Source organism: Callithrix jacchus, chromosome 6 (genome assembly GCF_049354715.1).
Source record: "Callithrix jacchus isolate 240 chromosome 6, calJac240_pri, whole genome shotgun sequence".
Lineage (NCBI taxonomy): Eukaryota > Metazoa > Chordata > Mammalia > Primates > Cebidae > Callithrix > Callithrix jacchus.
This window is the reverse complement of record NC_133507.1, coordinates 60,298,131-60,316,678: the sequence shown is the minus strand read 5'-3', so window position 1 is coordinate 60,316,678 and position 18,548 is coordinate 60,298,131. Positions and strand designations below refer to the sequence as shown.

The 18,548-nt window shown below is 39.9% G+C and overlaps 1 protein-coding gene across 4 annotated transcripts in view; it reads right to left on the bottom strand.

Annotated features, from left to right (window-relative positions):
- The window catches only part of LRP2 (LDL receptor related protein 2), a 216,321-nt gene that overhangs the window by 45,060 nt on the left and 152,713 nt on the right, over positions 1 to 18,548 (bottom strand). For all 4 annotated transcript variants that reach the window (XM_035304603.3, XM_008998756.5, XM_078327446.1 and 1 more), the window contains 8 exons: positions 16,999 to 17,200; positions 13,478 to 13,773; positions 11,074 to 11,590; positions 7,520 to 7,672; positions 6,833 to 7,003; positions 3,235 to 3,458; positions 1,451 to 1,628; positions 244 to 440 (listed from right to left, as the gene is read on the bottom strand). In XM_035304603.3, coding sequence (XP_035160494.3) covers positions 244 to 440; positions 1,451 to 1,628; positions 3,235 to 3,458; positions 6,833 to 7,003; positions 7,520 to 7,672; positions 11,074 to 11,590; positions 13,478 to 13,773; positions 16,999 to 17,200 — 1,938 coding nt within the window. The remainder of the gene's footprint in view (positions 1 to 243; positions 441 to 1,450; positions 1,629 to 3,234; positions 3,459 to 6,832; positions 7,004 to 7,519; positions 7,673 to 11,073; positions 11,591 to 13,477; positions 13,774 to 16,998; positions 17,201 to 18,548) is intronic.

The window sequence follows — 18,548 nt, the reverse complement described above, 5'->3', positions numbered from 1 at the left end:
AATGCCTTGCACATGGCAAAGAGCCATCAATAGAGACAATTTACTATCTACATTTGCCTTGTGAAGACCTTAAGACTTCTTATAAAAACTTCATAAAAATAGGAAAAGGGTGGAACTTGAGTTTCCTTCTAGGACTTTTTAACTGGTTTTCATTTTGTGACATTCAGGAAATACCCACAGAATCATGATTGTATACAATCAACATAGAAGTGGGAAAAAGAGGCATAAAGCAATTCAACACACCACAAAGAAGGTGGTCTTCGTCAGACCCATCAGGGCAATTTTGGTGAGAGTTGCATAAAGACTGCGGGCTGGTGCAGTTGCCATCACTGCACTGGAACTGTCCTAGTCGGCAGAAGCGCTGCGGGCAAAGGGTCGGTTCATCAGAGCCATCCGAGCAGTCTTTCTGTCCATCACATTTCCACCAGATAGGGATGCACCTGCACAGAGAACATACAGCACTTCTCTAGCAAAGCACCAGGAGCAACAGTAGTCTGGAGAGAAGAAGTCAACACTGAATTCCAAGAAATGATATGCATGAATTCTCCTGTGGCCCCAGAATTGGATCAATTAAATCTCAGTTACAGTGGTATATTTTCAGAGAAAACATAATTTGGCGAGATAGAACAGGTTTGTTAAGATCCAAACACACACTGAGAATATGCTTTAAGTATGATGAATAAATTCCTTCCGCAATAAATAATAAATAAAGAGTGGGTATTTGGAGTTGTATTCTAGGGGCAGTGATTGGTTGAGATTCTCTGCCAGGGTGATATACAAGGCATTCAAGTAGTGTTTGGGAAGTTTGAAGGCAATAACAATTGTTGAGGGTCTTTCTCATAATAAGTGTATGCTAGATTCTTAATCTCAGATATCTTAATCACCACAGTCATCTACCCCTGCATCTTAGACACTATAATCTGCATTAATGTCTCTCTCCATGCCACTCTCTAACTCTCTAGTCATCAATGGCCTGTGGACACTGTTAAGGAAATAATCTGTGGCCATGTTTCATAGCAAACACAAACGATCAAAAATGGCTTTGAATGTGTAACCCTAGAGCCCCTAGCATAGGCAGCTAAGGAGCTAGGCCAGCATAGGCTTGGAAAGACAGTGAAATTCTATTACTTCTGAGGACTATTTTTAAGTACATACTTACATACACTCTGGCTCCAACACTCAGGACAATTAGAAATAAGAAATACATGGTTTGCTCCCTTTCTATGAAAGCTTGCATATATAGGCATAACAGTTTGATTAACACATTCCTTCTATTAATGGAAAGGATTATCTGAAGTTGGAGTCTGAGAGTCTTGCTGTGTTCCACATGAACAAAGTTAATTAACCAAAACCTTGTCTCATTAGAAAACTCCCATCTCTTGGAGCCTTGAAGATCAATGTCTGTCCAAGGGCTAGAGAGGCACTGAGGAGAGGGGAAAGAGAGGCTTACTTTTCATTGTTAGCACACAAGAACTGGGTGCTGGAGCACATGGGCAGGCAGTAGGTGCTGCCACTCAGCTGAAGGGTGCGGAAGTCATCCGGACACTCACAGGTGAACCCTTTTCCTCCTGGTTTGATGAGGCAGAGATGAGAACAGCCACCATTGTTGGTACCACAGGGATTGCTTACTAGTGGAAAAGAAAGAAAAATATGTTCATTGGCTTAAAGACAGTATCAAGCACAGATTAGCTGATTACACATCTTTATATTAAACTCATCACCTCTTAGAGAGCACGATTTATTATTTTCCCCAAAGTTCCTAAACAAAACAGATGATAGAGTTATATAAGCGACAACCCTCTGCTTTGAGAAAGTTCATTTATATGCCACCAGAAGTGAGCCACACCCACTGGTGTTTCTGACTAGAAAAGATGTGTTTCTCTAAGTCCTGGGACGGCAGGCAGTAAACTTAGCTTTATACTCATGTGCCCAGAGATCGGTTAAAGTTTTAATTTCCAACAGATGCTACATTCATTCCCTCGTTCTAAGTATATAGGTACCAGAGGTTTGGCCAAAACTAATGTGGATGAATAAACTGAGTAGCATCTTTACTAATTTTCTGGGTCACCACTTGGAGGTGAATATTTATTTGAATTTCTTTATTTGTTTGTTCGTTTGAGACAGAGTCTCACACAGTCACCCAGGCTGAAGTGCAATGGTGTGATCTCGGCTCACCACAACCTCCGCCTCCAGGGTTCATGTGATTCTCCTGCCTCAGCCTCCCGAATATTTACTTAAACTTCTAATAAAATGATATGAATATTAATTTTCTTTATTTTGTTAATTCTCATTTTTCCTTAATTCCAAGTTTATCACATTTTAGCAAGACATTACAACAAAGCAGACCCACAAAAACCCAACTATACTCCAGACCTTTATTACATTATCTCAAAATCATAAAGTTGCTTTAATTGCATAAAAAATAAGTTCACAATCAAATAAAAACAAGTTCTTTTATTTGTGAAACACTGAAATGCACTGCTCTTGACATTATCTTCTAGATGATAAGAATAATATGTTATTATGTATAAAACACATCATATACATTTATTTAGTATTTAGTATTCAAGGCTGAAATGCCATATTTTTCATTCCTTTAAAACACTCCAGTCCTCCCATAGAAATAGATAAAGTAAATACGGCAACACAATAACTGTTAAATCTTATCAAAAACAAAGAAAAAAATATGATCTTAAAGAATTGAGCAAGTTTTAAGAAAAAGGAGAGTTCTAGGTAGTCTTTCCTAACGGAAGAGGGATAAATTCAAAAAATATCTACCTACTCTCAACTTTCAGCATATGCTTTGAAGGAAACACTAACAAGTAACCACAAACTCTTTGTAAATCATAAAGTTCATGGTTTTTTTTTTTTTTTGAGACAGAGTTTCGCTCTTGTTACCGAGGCTGGAGTGCAATGGTGCGATCTCGGCTCACTGCAACCTCTGCCTCCTGGGTACAGGCAATTCTCCTGCCTCAGCCTCCTGAGTAGCTGGGATTACAGGCACACACCACCATGCCCAGCTAATTTTTTGTATTTTTAGTAGAGACGGGGTTTCACCATGTTGACCAGGATGGTCTCGATCTCTTGACCTCGTGATCCACCCGCCTCAGCCTCCCAAAGTGCTGGGATTACAGGCTTGAGCCACCGTGCCCGGCTAAAGTTCATGTTTAAAGACAATAACAACATGCACATAACCCAGGGCAACCACACCAAAGCCCTCAACCACTTACTCACCAATGGGCTGCCTATACGGATGGTACACATGGATGTCAAACGGTCTGTGTGTTGTGTTCACCAATGTCTGTCTTTTTGATCCATCATATTTGTTTCCCTTTTCCACTGTCCTTGTATTCCAATCTGTCCAATAAATAGTGTCTTCAAAAATGGTAATAGCAAAAGGGTGAGGTAGTGTTCCATCACACACTGTGTGTCGATGGCGGCCCTCCAAATCAGAGTACCTGCAGCAGTAAGCAGAGACAGTCACATGACGAAGGAAATCCCTCTCCTTTAGTGTCTTGCAGGATAAATGACTTCACAAATCAGTTAATAAAATTCTACCTCCTAGAGATAATGTTAAGTTCAAATCCTCAAAACTCCTCATCTTTAATTAAAACAAAAACTAAACTTAAAGGATTTATTCAAATTGAACAAAAGATGTACACGTGAAAAAGGAATACTTAACAAAATAGGAATAGTGTCAGGAGTTTAAACAATCGCTAATTCCTAACCACAGTTGCTTTCCTGCAGATGAAGCTGGTATAGCTGTTGTAGGTTTATGACCTCTTATGTTGATGTTCCTCATTAAGCACCCTTTTGATATCCTGGGGTGAACACCATTTGTGTTTCTTCCAACACCATTGGAAGAAATCAGAAGATAGTAATATAGTACTGAAATTCTACCTTCTCATTAACATTCAGGATGAGAAGCTATTCTAGGAGACAGTTGGGTTCTCAGAATAACCTAAGGGGAATACAAATAACAGGCCTGCAGGGTTAACTTTGCAAACAACAGGACATTTATTATTAATCATGCCATGACACTATTAGGGAATACTTTTCCAGATGAATAAACCTCCAAGGAAGGTTCTCAGATTTCAATATATTACAGAGGATCCTCAGCCAAATTTCCAAGTCCTCTCAGTTTCAAGGGCTTATTCATTACTATAGGTCTATATCAAAAATCATTTCTAAAACAGTAACAATTTAATATTTTTAAAATTTGGAACAGATCCTAAAATTCAAACAGGAGATAAAACAAGCTAGCAACTAAGAAACCGATAATGTTAGTCATGCAATGTTAAAAATGTTTCCAAAAATATCATAATTTATGGTAACTTATAGAAGCCACAGGAAAACTTGAAGACGTGCTTGGCCTCTGTTGATAAGGGTATAGGTGAATGACCAAAAATTAGTCACCATCTGTTTTATTTATTTATTTAGTCACCATCTGTTTTATTTATTTATTTTGACTCACTCTGACGCCCAAGCTGGAATGCAGCGGCACAGTGTCAGCTCACTGCAACCTCATTCTCCTCCTAAGTTCAAGTGATCCTCCCACCTCAGCCTCCTGAGTAGCTAGGACTTCAGGCAGGTGCCACGACATCCAGCTAATTTTTGTAATTTCGTCATGTGGCCCAAGCTACTCTTGAAATTCTGAGTTCGTGCAACCTGCCTGTCTCAGCCTCCCAAAGTGCTGGACTATAAGCATGAGCCACTGCACCTAGCCACCATCTATTTTACAAAAAAAATCACAGAGCAGAAAGTAGTCCTGACACCTTTCCTTTCAGTTCCTGTGTAATATCCGTAGAGAGATCTCAGACACCTCTATGAGTATTTTTTGTCAAGGGTAGAACTACAGGCAAAGCTCCAGTGATATGTTGGTGCATCCCAAGATGTACAATGAATGAACTGGATGCGCTATAAAAATATATTGTTTTATGTGTCTATGAAACATATTTCTTCTGAATGCAGTCATTGCTACCTCTCCAGGTAACCAATTTAACATGGCTCATGAATATTAAAGTTCCCTTCATTCCCAGATCACAGTGCCTCATATTATGATTTGACTTTTAGACTGAAGTCTACTGCCTAAATTTTAGAATCCATCTACATAAATAATCTATAATAGATCTTATCAATAAGCGAACAGAATATTGTGCAACTAGAAAATTTCCTTTTTCGCTTCTAATGGTTCTGAAAACAGTGTCTAAATGTATGCTGAGTGAAACCTACTAAGCTTTCAAGACCCAGAATCATCTATAAGACCCAAAGAACAACAAAATTCAGTGAAAAAGTTTTTGATGTTTCTATGGGGCAGAGTCTCACCCTATTGCTGAGGCTGGAGTGCAGTGGCGCAATGTCGGCTAACTGCAACCTCTGCCTCCTGGGTTCAAGCAATTCTCCTGCCTCAGCCTCCTGAATAGCTGAAATTACAGGTGCCCACCACCACGCCCAGCTAATTTTTGTATTTTTAGTAGAGACGGGGTTTTACCATCTTGGCCAGGCTTGTCCTGAACTTCTGACCTCGTGATCTACCCGCCTCAGCCTCCCAAAGTGCTGGGATTACAGGCGTGAGCCACCACACCCGGCCTCTTTAAACATCTTGATGCTTCTACTGATTCAATATAGGATTGTATGGGATGCTAACTCAGCTCTTTGATGTGCCTTTCAAGAGAGGATACACACACTGTGGGAAGGGCTAAGCGTATCACCATCAGTATATCACATCAAAATGGTATAAATAAACTAGAAGTAATACTTTACCGCTTCTGATTAAAGTTAGTCTCTACTCTAAGAGTGAGTTAGTATATGTTATGGTAAATTCTGCAATGAAAATGCTAATGGCTATCTTAGTGTGGCAAACGAACCAGTTCAACAAGAGAACATTCTGGGGTTGATTAATTATGCCTGTCATGAGCACAGGAAGAAATAGCACTAATGTGCCAGGTATTCCTTCTTTTTCAGTGGCACGTCCCAAGGGAATATGGTGTTAGAGAACTTCAAACTTTTCTACACTGACTTTGGCAGCAAAGTAAATATAACAGAAGAACAAAATTTCTATTAAAAAAAAACGGCAACTTTGAAATAGCTCTACTGAATGAATGGCATTTCCATGCTTTTGAATGCAACAGGCTGTACCTGGATCACTATTCATAAATGCTTATGCAGAAGACATTACTATGGTCCAACTAGGCCATAACTAGCAAAATTCAAAATAAACATGTATATTGGTTGATTAATAATGTGCATCATCTTTTTTACAATGAATACTTTTTATTGAACAGTATATTTAAGAAACCTTAAAAAAATTATCCTACTACCAGAAAGATGTAAAAATGCCTTATCATATTGGATTAATGTTAATAGACTCTACTGCTACCAAAAACACTGCACTGTACTTAACCAGAAATGTGCCCAAGTATTTTAGGGAAAGAATTTCAAATCCTTTTATTCTTTCCCTTTTCTCAAATACTAAAATTTATTAATCATATATTTCATAGGGGAGAGCAAAGTGAAGAGATTAAAAAACTAAGATGAGTTGCAAACTGAGCTGACTACCATGGGGAGAGATTATTAGCCCCATTTTCTAGATGAAAAAAACAATAAGAAGTAAAAACGCCAAGTCATTAACCCTGATCCATATGACTTCAAAGTTCACTCTCTTTCTACTGCACCATACCATAGAGGTTTAGTTTAGAAGTATGACTTCCTCCGAGTGACTTCCAACAGACAGGCCAGTTAGACGATAGAGAGAACTAATAGACTGAATCACAAGCTCTGATGTTCAAAATAAACAGTTACACAATTGTTTTATGCTTTTCTATGTACGTACTCGATATAACCCAGGTGGGCATCTGCCCAGTAGAGTAGATCATTGGTGTAATCAATGGTGATGCCATTAGGCCACTCTAACTTGGTGGAGATAATCACAGACTTGTTGGTTCCATCCATGCCTATTCTCCCAATGTATGCACGGTGACCCCAGTCTGCCCAATAGATGTACCTGTCAGGGCAAACACAAAGGGTCACTCCCTGATGCCAAAAGAAGTCAGTAGCCAAAATATACACCTTTTCTCCATTTAGAGAAATGGAGTCTACATTCTATAGAGCCCTCAGAAAGGAAAGAACGCTACTAGCAAATAATCTTTAAAAGAAAAAGGAAGGGGACAAAGTAGAGAAAGTGCACACAAACACATAATTCACTGGATTTCAGTGGCTTCGACATGGAGAGTCCAGTAAAGAAATTGATTTTTCAAAACCAAAATTTTCTTTGCATGCAGCCAAAACACATGACTTGAAAAGTACAAAGGTATGTCAGGTCAAAGAAAATGGAACAGCCGATGATGATGTGAAGAAGCCATGCTTCTACTCATTACACTAAATGATTTACCCAGTAGGAAAAGCAGAAGACAGACCCCAGGAAGACACTGGCCTTGAGACAGCTACATGAACAGCCTTTTTGGTAACAGGTGGACTAGGGAGGTGAAAGAAAAGCCCAGGATTGCAGGGAGACAATTACCCATATTGAGGGTGAAGGACAATTCCTCTGGGATTATCAAAGCAGAAGGTGTTGTTGACATCCACACAGTGCCGGGCCAGCATGCGGCGGTGTTCACCATTTAGATCAGAGACAAAGAGGCTATCCAGGTGGGCATCCAACCAGTAGAGCTTTCTAAAATGGAGAGCCAGGAGTTAACCAATACAGTTACTTTGTGAAATGGCACATATTTAGCCACACAGTTTCCTATACAAGCTCCCTGAGCATCACAGACCGTTGTTAAAAGGCACCTTTCTTCACGCAAATGAGGGCAGGGGAAATCAAGAAGTTGGTCTTTCTAAAGTGAAGCAACAGAGGGTGCAAGACTGTGTGCAATAATTCCCACGTTAAGGTGGTGTCATGTAGGAAATACTGGGGCCACACCTCACATCAGGGGTCTGGTTTTACTTTCCTCATGCAGCATAAGGCACCCTCTCCAGGCAATGCAAAGACTTAGTGGAACAGGGAAGCAGAGGTGAGTATCATGAATTACAGTTTAAATGGTAGAGTCAAGGAAACAGACTTGCCTAAGTTTGTCACTGAAATTGCACAGAAAAACTCTGATTTATGACATCCTTAAGATAAAGATTATGACATCTGTAGGATAAAGAGACATCCCTGCCTCTGTCAGACAAGCTGTCAAAATGAGTTTCTTAACCTGTGACACATTTTACGTAATCAAATCTAAGGCTTTAGAAATGTATTAGGATCTGTTAGAAACTGCTACCCCAAGGATATTTCAGTTATAAATATATTTTTATTCAATAAAATTCATTTTTTCTATAATGTTCTTAACCCACAGTCTTTACCCAGAATCAGGAAAGCCAGCTTTGGGGATCTGTGTATTTTCTAAAACGAATGTGAAATTTTAAGAGTATAAATGCCTAATTGCTGTTATCCAGCAAGGGGTCCGTGGCTTTCACCAGACTCTTAAACTATCCATAACCTTCCAAAGGGTTAAATACCCCTATAATGAGAAGGTCACTTAGGATTTGATAATCAATTCCAACTGGAATAAGAATGATTTCCCTTCAAAAAGACTTGAATGCATCTTTGCAATAAGTGACCCTTTATCCATTCATGCTGGATATCTGAATTGTTTAACTTAGGACAGTAGCATCGTTTCAGGCTTGAGCAAGAAGGAATGAGTATGCGTTTATATGTGCAAGTCTTGCCAGTTAATTCACTTGGGTAAATGGGTAATCCTGTTGAATGAGGTGGCTACAATCTTGGATTCCATCACTGTAAACACTAAAAATAGTGACAGTAATAGTAACTAATTGTTGAACACTTGCTAAATGCCAGGCCTTAGACCAGGGACTTTTTAAAACATTATATTATTTCAGATCACAATAGGCTTAGAAGGAGTTGCTATTATTATTCTTGTCATATTATTATTCCCGTTGCTATTATCATTCCTGTTGCTGGTAGACTGGTTACCCCATACTGCTCTCCCATTATTTTCTCTTTATTCCACAATCAAAAGACATCCAGTAAACAGATTCTTTTCAAGAGAACATGGAGAAGACATTCCATCTCCACTACTGGAAAAATTAAGATGACTGAGAGCCAATAGTATCTTCCAATGTGCATAGTGGTTTAAAAAGTTATACCAGGGCCGGGCACGGTGGCTTACACCTATAATCCCAGCACTTTGAGAGGCCAAGGCGGGTGGATCACGAGGTCAAGAGATCGAGACCATCCTGGTCAACAAGGTGAAACCCTATCTCTACTAAAAATACAAAAAGCTGAGGCAGAAGAATTGCTTGAACCCAGGAGGCGGAGGTTGCGGTGAGCCAAGATCATGCCATTCATTGTACTCCAGCCCGGGTAACAAGAGCAAAACTCCATCTCAAAAAAAAAAAAAAATTATATCGAATGTAAGGGCTTTGGAAACCAAACACATAGTGTTGGCAGCAGAAATCTTTATCAATATTGGATAAAAAACTGTTTCTAATTTCAGTGCAGCTAGTATCTTAGAACTGCCCCCTACCAATGTAAATGTAACTGGGCTCCATTCTCCCTTCATGTTTTTAGGAATGTTGAGCCTGTTCGTGCACCTTCCTGGACTTTCAAGAAAAGTTCACCCCACCATCACCCAGACTTTCTTGCCCATCTTCGTCATCTGCAGTTTATTCTCTTCTGATCAAGAACACACCTAGATAGAGAGGAAAGTAGCTGAAATCCAAAAGAAATGTAATTCTACCAGTTTCTGAGAGAGAGGGCTGAATGATAGTATCTTACAGTTCAAATATTATTTTTTCTGCACTGGAACAAAGGATAGTGGCAAGAACAGTACCATGTCCAGTTCTGTTCCTGGAAATCATTAATCACTATACTTTGTGACATGTAGGATATGTAAAACAGGAACTGATATATAAAATAGGAATGCTTAGTCAATGTTTCATTCATTATTCAGCAAGCATTCAGCACCTATGTCAGGCCAGCTACTGGTTAGAGAGAACTAGGAAGCAAACTCTCCCCATCTGTTGTAGGATCTTTACCCTTAAGGTGGTCAGAGAGGAGGATATGGGGAAGACTCCTCTGGAGGTCTGGGCTGACTGCAACAAGAATCTTCACAGCATAAATGGCTACAGCTTGATGTCTACTGACCAGCAGGCCAATTAGTTTATGCTGCCAAGAATCTGATAGATTTGATATTCAACCAAGATGTTAAGAAGTGGGGTTGATCTGGTAGTTTAGTTAAAGTATCCCTGGCCTGCCTTAAAGACTGTCAGTTTCCAGAAGGGAAGTCTCAAAGCAAAAGTCTCATGTTAGCCATTCTCGGGTTTTCATGACCAGCCCATGTAGGGAAGGACTAGTATTGGCTGGTTTTTTTTTGTTTGTTTCATTTTGTTTTGTTTTGTTGAGACAAGGTCTCACTCTGTCACTCAAGCCAGAGTGTCATAGCATGATCTTGGTCCTATAACCTCCATCTCCTGGGCTCAAGGGATCTTCCTACCTCAGGATCATGAGTAGCTGGTACCACAGGTGTGCACCACGACACCTGGCTAATTTTTTAATTTTTCACAGAGACAAGGTTTTGCTATGTTGCCCAGGCTGGTCTTGAACTTCTGGGTTCGAGCACTCCTCTCATCTCAGCCTCCCAAAGTTCTGGGATTACAGGCATGAGCCACCACTCCCAACCAAAGACTAGTATTGTAAGCAAGCCTATGCATTCCAGAAGACCAGGGACCGTGTTTGCCTCATTCCCTCAAAATTCCTATTGCTTGTCATCACACTGGGCATGTGGGAGGGACTCAGGAAGTAATGTAATGACTGATTGCACCAATGAATGAATGAACCATCCCTCATATCACCTCCAGTGAATCCTTTCCATAAAAAAGATACTGTACATTCTTAAAATAATTAGATATTCCCTTCTGCATCTCTCATTTGAGTATCAGATATAAAGCATTAAATGTATCTGCATTTTAACCCAAGTTGAAAAGATTAATTTCCTATCAAGATGAAAACCTGGTCAGAATTTTTTTTTTAATTTTCAACTTTTAAAAAGCTCATCAATGTTTTCTTACCTGGAAACCCAGTCTACAGCCAGACTTTCTGCAGCTGGTAGTCTGTGGCTTATGATTGTCTCCTTGTTTGTCTTATTCAGAAACATCCTCTCAATGACTTGCCTCTGTGTATCAATCCAGTATAATCTCTTTTCTACGCGGTCAAAATCTAATGCCACAACATTGCCCAGTCCTTCCAAGATGAGGGAGTAAAAATAGCCATCTACAGTTAGATTTCTCAAATAGTAACGGTTACTAAAAATGAGATAGGGTTCGATGTTACTGTTCTGCCGGCAGGTCTTTCCATCTGGTTCTCGGAGGTAGCCTGGGGCACACTTACAGATGTAGGAGCCTATTACATTCTCACACTTCTGGCTACAGACAAAGGGCGTCTCCGTGCATTCATCAATATCAACACAAGTCCGCTTGTCCGACATGAGCTTGTAACCAGGACGACAGGAACAATAGAAACTGGTTAAGGTGTCTGTGCAGTTGTGATCGCAGCCACTGATTGAAGGATTCTGACATTCATTAATGCCTGCAGGTAAAAGGCAGTTCTTAAAGATCCTAAAATATCAACAACCACTCACTATAATGGTCCAAAGTCAACATTGGACTAAACAGTGCCAATTCTTAATGAATCATGCTAAAATAAGAGAAACAGAGACTTCCAGAGACTGTGGATTATTGAAGTCACTATTTTTCAACTTCCTCGCCAACTTACTCCTTCATCAGTGGTTTAAACAACTAATATAGGAGAAAGGAGAAAGAAGAGGAGAACCAAAGAGCCTGGCCAGTGTGCTGGTAAAACAGAACTCAGGAAAAATTTTCTAAGTGCTCTGATTTGTCGTATCTTCCAGTGTGACTGTTCACACCACGGTCAACCTCAGGCTTCCAGTGTGACATCACTGAATATGGAACCACGAAGAGATGCACACATTTGCCTCTCACAAAATGGCATGAGCTCAACACTAGGTGCAACACAACACTACACATCCCTCTGGCTGGTCCTATAACACACGGTCAACCTCACTCAGAAATGATCTATGTAGGGAGGAGAGCATGTTCTTATTAGCTCTCTACTCATCAAGGAGCAATACATTAAAACTTAATGCACTGCAAAATCCCTGATCCAAATATCAGGCCAAGTTCTGCTGCTAATTTACTGTGCATCCCCAAACAATTAATTTCCCAGATAATAAGCTACAGTCTTATTATCTGCAAAGAGAAGAGGGTACACAAGATCACTGAGACTCCTTCTAGTTGTAAGAGTGGATGTTTCATAGGTTTGGAAGAGACCTAATGAGATCACTTCCTCTTCAAACTAAAAATGTTAATTTCAATTATGTACTATTGAGAATTTCATTCTTATAGTTTAGGTAAAGCCAAATTAATTAAAATGAAATGGGAATCTATATGAATTAAAACTAAATATAAGAAAGTTCCATATGATTTTTGTATAAATGTATAACATGTTTTTCTCAATTTATTAAATGGTTCTTGAAACTTATAGAAGTTTTTCTTATAATAGGGCAAAAGCCAGTTCTAAAATTATTTTTAAGATTTTTAAATTTCTTTTATTCTTTAACTTTTAAGTTCAGGGGTACATGAGCAGGATGTGTAAGTTTGTTATAATAGGTAAACACGTGCCATGGTGGTTTGCTGCATAGATTTTTTGATATTATGCATAGATATTCTCTTCTCTATATTTCCACATCAGTTTCTGTCTAGAATTTAATTCTGATGTTATTTCATATAAATCTTATCTTTCATATAAGGACAAAAACTACCTTATATACTTCTGGGTCCATTAGGCAAATGCATTCAATGAGTACTGACAATGAACCAGTGGAATAAAGAAAACAAAATAAATGAAATTATATAATCTCCCCCTCAAAGTATTTACATTGTTATCACAGAGACAATGCTAACATACATGAAACAATGCTTACAAAGATTAATGGAGTTCAAGACAGTGCTAAGCAAATAATACTCATGTTATAGATTCTTGACTGCTTTACTTGTGGTTGGGTGACAGAGATATTAAACTCTCCCATTCAATTACCTGAGAATGGAAATGAAGAACAGGACAAGGACCCCGAGCAGAGGGTTGCTTCGGGCAAAAAGTCATTACAAGGTTCCCTTCATTCTTGAGTACCTTATTTGGCCATGACATTAAATCATGGCCTGAATATTTCTTCATCTTCTGTTCTCTCTAATGTCTAAGTAAAGAATTTGTCCAAAATAATGTGTGTTCCTATCTTATATACCAAGAAACCTTGGTAATCTTTTGTTATATCAGGAATAGTGACTTTATGGTAACTTTGTAGTTAGACGACAGGTTGGAAAGTCTAAGTCACAAAGGGTTGAGAATCCATATTCTGTCTCTCTGGTTTTCTTTTCCCAAATCCTCCATTGTACTCACCACAGCCTTTCTCATCACTGTTGTCCAAACAGTCGTCTAGGTGGTTGCAGAGTTTCACCATCTCGATGCAGCGCCCATTGTCACACTTGAACTCATGAGGCGGGCACGTGGGTTGTAGGGTGTGGCACAGGTGCGTGAGCTCATCAGATCCATCACCACAGTCATTATCCTCATCACAGACAAAGCTTTTACTAATGCAGCGCCCGTTCTGACAGGTAAACTGATTCTCTTGGCAGGTCGGGTATGAGCAGCCCCTCTCATCGCTGTAGTCACCACAGTCGTTGTACCGGTCACACCTGTATCACAAGATCCAGTACCACTTTTAGAGAGGTTGACAACAAACCTCAACTACTACTCACTTGGGGCTTTGCTCCTTCTCTACCTACCTGAGTGCCAGACCAACCACTTCAATAAGATCACCAGTGTCCTTGGTCCCCTTTCCCCCAAAGTTGTGAGGAAGTTTCCACACAACTTCCTCAGGGGCTGGCTGCTACCATTAGAAACGTGCATCTATAGCTATTAAAAATAATTGCATTCATTTTTCCTCAGTTGGCAAACCAACTAAATACAACTTTTGTAATTTTGGTATACATCAGATCTATGAGACAGCTTATGAACACTGGCACTATCTATGTTCAACAGATAGTGAGAATGCTGGTGGGCACTGGGAATGTACTAGGTAATCACATGATGGAAGTGCCCACACCCAAGTGGAAACTTGTAGGGTGAGTGCTATATATTATAAATGATAAGAGTACTGGGTATGTCCTCGAAGAACACATATCTTCCCACTGGAGTAACATTTACATTGTCAGTTCTGATTCTTCCTTCTTTCATTACACTCCTGCCATCTATCATGAGATGTGAGTTTCCATGGTGATGTGAGTGAGGGCAAGCTAGTAGGTTAGCATGGCATACTGGCAAAGGAAGAAGGCATGCTTTAGTAGTAGAAGCTATCTCGGGACCTAACATATGCAGGCATCATTATGACAACATAGTTTCCTGAAGTTCTGTGAGCCAAACTGGCCTTTCTTCTCCATATTACCCCAACGGCTCATAAAAGTTATGATGACTAAAGTGGGTCTCACATAAGCATAAAGGAATCTTTGATAAGAATGAACAAAGCTAATGGTTTTGAACAAAGCTAATGGTTTTGAACAATTTAGCACAGAAAGCACAGGAGCTGCACATACAGCATTACAAGATATGAAGGCACCAATGGTGAATGTGGTCAGTTTTACAACTGACCTATAACCAGATCTGCTAACCAGCACAGCCATCCACAAACTCAGAGCCTTGTCAACATGATTTACAGCAAAATGTGTGCATGTAATTGTGAAGAAAGTCGTGGTCAAGGCAGACTGGCTCAGCTCCACTGGGTCTCCTGGGAGCTATTTAGCTCATTTCCAAATGATTTGAAATACCAGTGCTTTCCTTTCTCTAATATAGATCCAATGCAAGAGGAAAAACAAGTCACCAAGTGAATCACCAAGCTTTCAGACACTATTGCAAGTCAGTATTCCAGCTCACCACCAAGCTGTCACCACTTGGTATCATCCATAATTTTCAGCAGCATCAATAATAAGCCAAGAAAAAAAAGTCAATTGGAAAAATCATCTCCTGTCCCACTCTACCAAATGGGGGAGCACACTTTCTGCCAAGCAAGCAGGGAGATGCACACTAACAGCACACCTAGTGAAGCCCACTCCAGACACACAGATTTTTGACTTATTTAAAATCTGATAGCTTGGGTTTAAAAAAAAAAAAAGTATTTTCTTTTCTCTTCTATCATAGCCCTTTTCAAGGAAATTCAGAAAGCTCAGGGAAAAAAAGAAATAGAGAGAGAGAGAGAAAGGGAAGGAAAGAACAAGGGAGAAATGAAGACGGGGAGGGAGGAAACATGACTGTGCTGTGAGATCATAGTGATAATAAAGGAAGAACACAGAAAGCTCAGAATGGGAGGAATCAGAGATAACTTGCAGTCTGATCAAAATTAACACCTGCTATAGTTCTTATGCCTAGAGTCTAAGCCTAGGTATTTGAAATATATTTACATCTAAGACTAATGCTATTAGCTATTTATGAAATTCAGAAAACACAACAGAACTGTTGAGCAGTAGAGAGAAAATATAGACAAAGAATTATCTACTTTAGCTGGAAAAAATAAAAATCTACACATTACATCCATATTACTTAAATCCAAAGCATATTCTACTGCAGCTTCACTACAAATGAATACAGCTCCATCTATTGAATGTCTTTGGATTACCAGTGCACAAACTACCACCTCTCAACAATGTCCACTCATCAGAGGATGAATCACTCACACAGTGCATTTTCTTGATAGCATTTATCTCCTTTTATATCACTGCTGAGTCCCTACTCCTTCACCTCCTCTTTCCTCAGGATCACCACAATAAACACACAATCATGTACCACATGGACTCCAGTGGTACCTTAGTGCCTGTTGATTAGCTGCCTGCCCCTCCAGTCAATGACCCCTGTGACTCTGCTGCTCTGATCTTGTGCCTACTTAGTATGTCTTTCCCATTGTCTTCCTTTGCACGCTAGGAGCTAGCCATTCCTGTTGCTTTCAGTGTGCCTGTATACCTCAACAGTCCTTGACACAAGCAATATGTCTTTGTGGCTCCAGTCCCATGGGCCCAAATGCCTAAGACCTACTTTCACCTCAGGAAGTCCTACTACATCAAACTCATCTTCCACCTTGAGCAAGCTCATTTCTGGACTCCCCTACTTTGGTTAATGCTCTTCCTATTCTCCTAGCCAATCAGGATGGAAACTTACAAATTGTTCTTCTTTTCCATTTCCTTCCATAATCCAAATATTTGTTAAGTGGGATGAAGAGAAGTTGGGACATTAAGAAAGTATATAAACCATTTGAAAAGGCCCATTTGGAGAAAGGTGAGAAGTCAATGGAATGCTACAGGAGAGGTCCCCCAAACCAGCAGGCTGTGAGCTGAACCTGACTCACATGGTGTTTAAGGATTTCAAAATTTGTTTCCAGCATCTAAAATCAGACTATTTCACATGAAAATCCAGATTTCCAACTTCCCACAAAAAGAAAGCATCAGAAAGTCTGGCCTCCCAGCCCTCCTGCATGATATTGATCAATGTCTGAGTCCTTAGTTGGAGACACTGTCTCGGTTCATTCCACTTGCCTCTCCATGACCCTCGGCCTAAGAGCCAACCTCTATTTATCATCATGCTTGTGCTGTTATCTTTCTTATAGCAGAGAGAGGAGAGTGAAATACTTATTTAAGTATCTAACTTTTTTCATTTTTATGCAGTCATACTGGTATAAATCCAGATATATTACTATCATATATTAAAACACTTTCTTTGATGTAAAAGTTCTTTTTTTTTCTTTTGATTTTAAAACGAATCCAAACATTTTCATAGGCCACCAAAAGCACCATGGGCCACTGTGTATAATAGGTAAGTCAGCCCAGGCCGCACGGACAGTTGAGGCTTGCTGGGTAACTTTTGAATCCTCAATTCACCTGAATACAGCTGGGATACACAGTCCATAACTACAGGTGAATTCGTTTTCAGAGCAACTTCTCCTGGTGCAATTCTGATTCTCATCGTAGCCATCAGCACAATCCACATCGCCATCACAGACCCAAGACTGGGGAATGCACCTCCTCTCCGGAGGTCTGTTATTCACACAGAAAAAATCGGTATGCGAGCAGTTTTGACTCTCTGAAACCAAAGCACACAAGAATCAGAAAGCATGAGAGCTCAGTGCAGCAGTGAATCCTCTTTGCTTTAATGTTACTTACCATTCTAATGATGAAAGAAAATGAGAGGAAACACGTGGACAAATCACATTGCTATTGTAATAATAGGTCATAATAAATATACCTCCAAAGGTTCCATTTAAATTGCTTTGGACGCTGGCTTTTTCAAAGAAATCAATATAAGAAAATGCCTCATTTATTTTCCCATAAAATACGTTAGAATGGCCATACTTTTTCTCTTAGGATTTCAGAAAACCACTCTCATTTTATTAGTTGGGTACCAGATGCCTTACATTTTGGTAACTTTTTTTAGTTTACAAAGTATAATCACACAGGCCCAATGTGAGACAGGTATTTTTACACCAGTTGTATAGATGAGAAAACTGAAGCTCAAGTTAACTGGATGTCTCAAAGTCATAAAACTAGGTGAAGAGCTAGGGCTTCAAACCTGTCCTCCAAATTTAGTGCTTTTTCGACTACATTATAGCTACCACCCCAAGCAGTACTGGGGTGGAGAGGAAAGACGTATGTTAAAGGAGTTGTCAAAAACCATGATGCCAGGAGGAAAGAGATGAGATGCTGACATCGAATCATTAGTGCCCACAAAATAAAAGAATGGGTATTTTATCCAGTCTCATTGCAGGTGAATAGGAAACAAAAGAAAGAAGGCAGTCTTGGTAAAGAGAGGTGAGAGAAATGCATACTCCACAATCCATGTATGGGCAGCTGTCAACCACCCATGTCAGTGGATAGGGTGGAGAGGGTAAATGTGAAGTTGTGGCCCACCACCAGTCATGACACAGGAAGGTGTCATCAGATGCAAGCAGCAGAGAGCCATGGAGTCTACTGCCCTACCATAGAAAGACATTCTCCTAACACTGGTTAGATTAATTCTTGGACTAGCTAAAATTTCCATACTCTGTTGGTAATGAAAATGATGTTCTATTATCTACTCAAGAGGCATAACTCCCTCCATATCACTTTAAGGTGACAGAGTAAACTAGAGACAATTCATTGTTATACTGTGAAAGATGCTATTAAGAGTGGCCAGGCCGGGCGCAGTGGCTCACGCCTATAATCCCAGCATTTTGGGAGGCGAGGCGGGTGGATCACAAGGTCAAGAGATCGAGACCATCCTGGTCAACAAGGTGAAACCCCATCTCTACTAAAAATACAAAAATTAGCTGGGCATGGTGGTGCGCGCCTGTAGTCCCAGCTAATCGGGAGGCTGAGGCAGGAGAATTGCTTGAACCCAGGAGACGGAGGTTGCAGTGAGCCAAGATAGTGCCATTGCACTCCAGTCTGGGTAA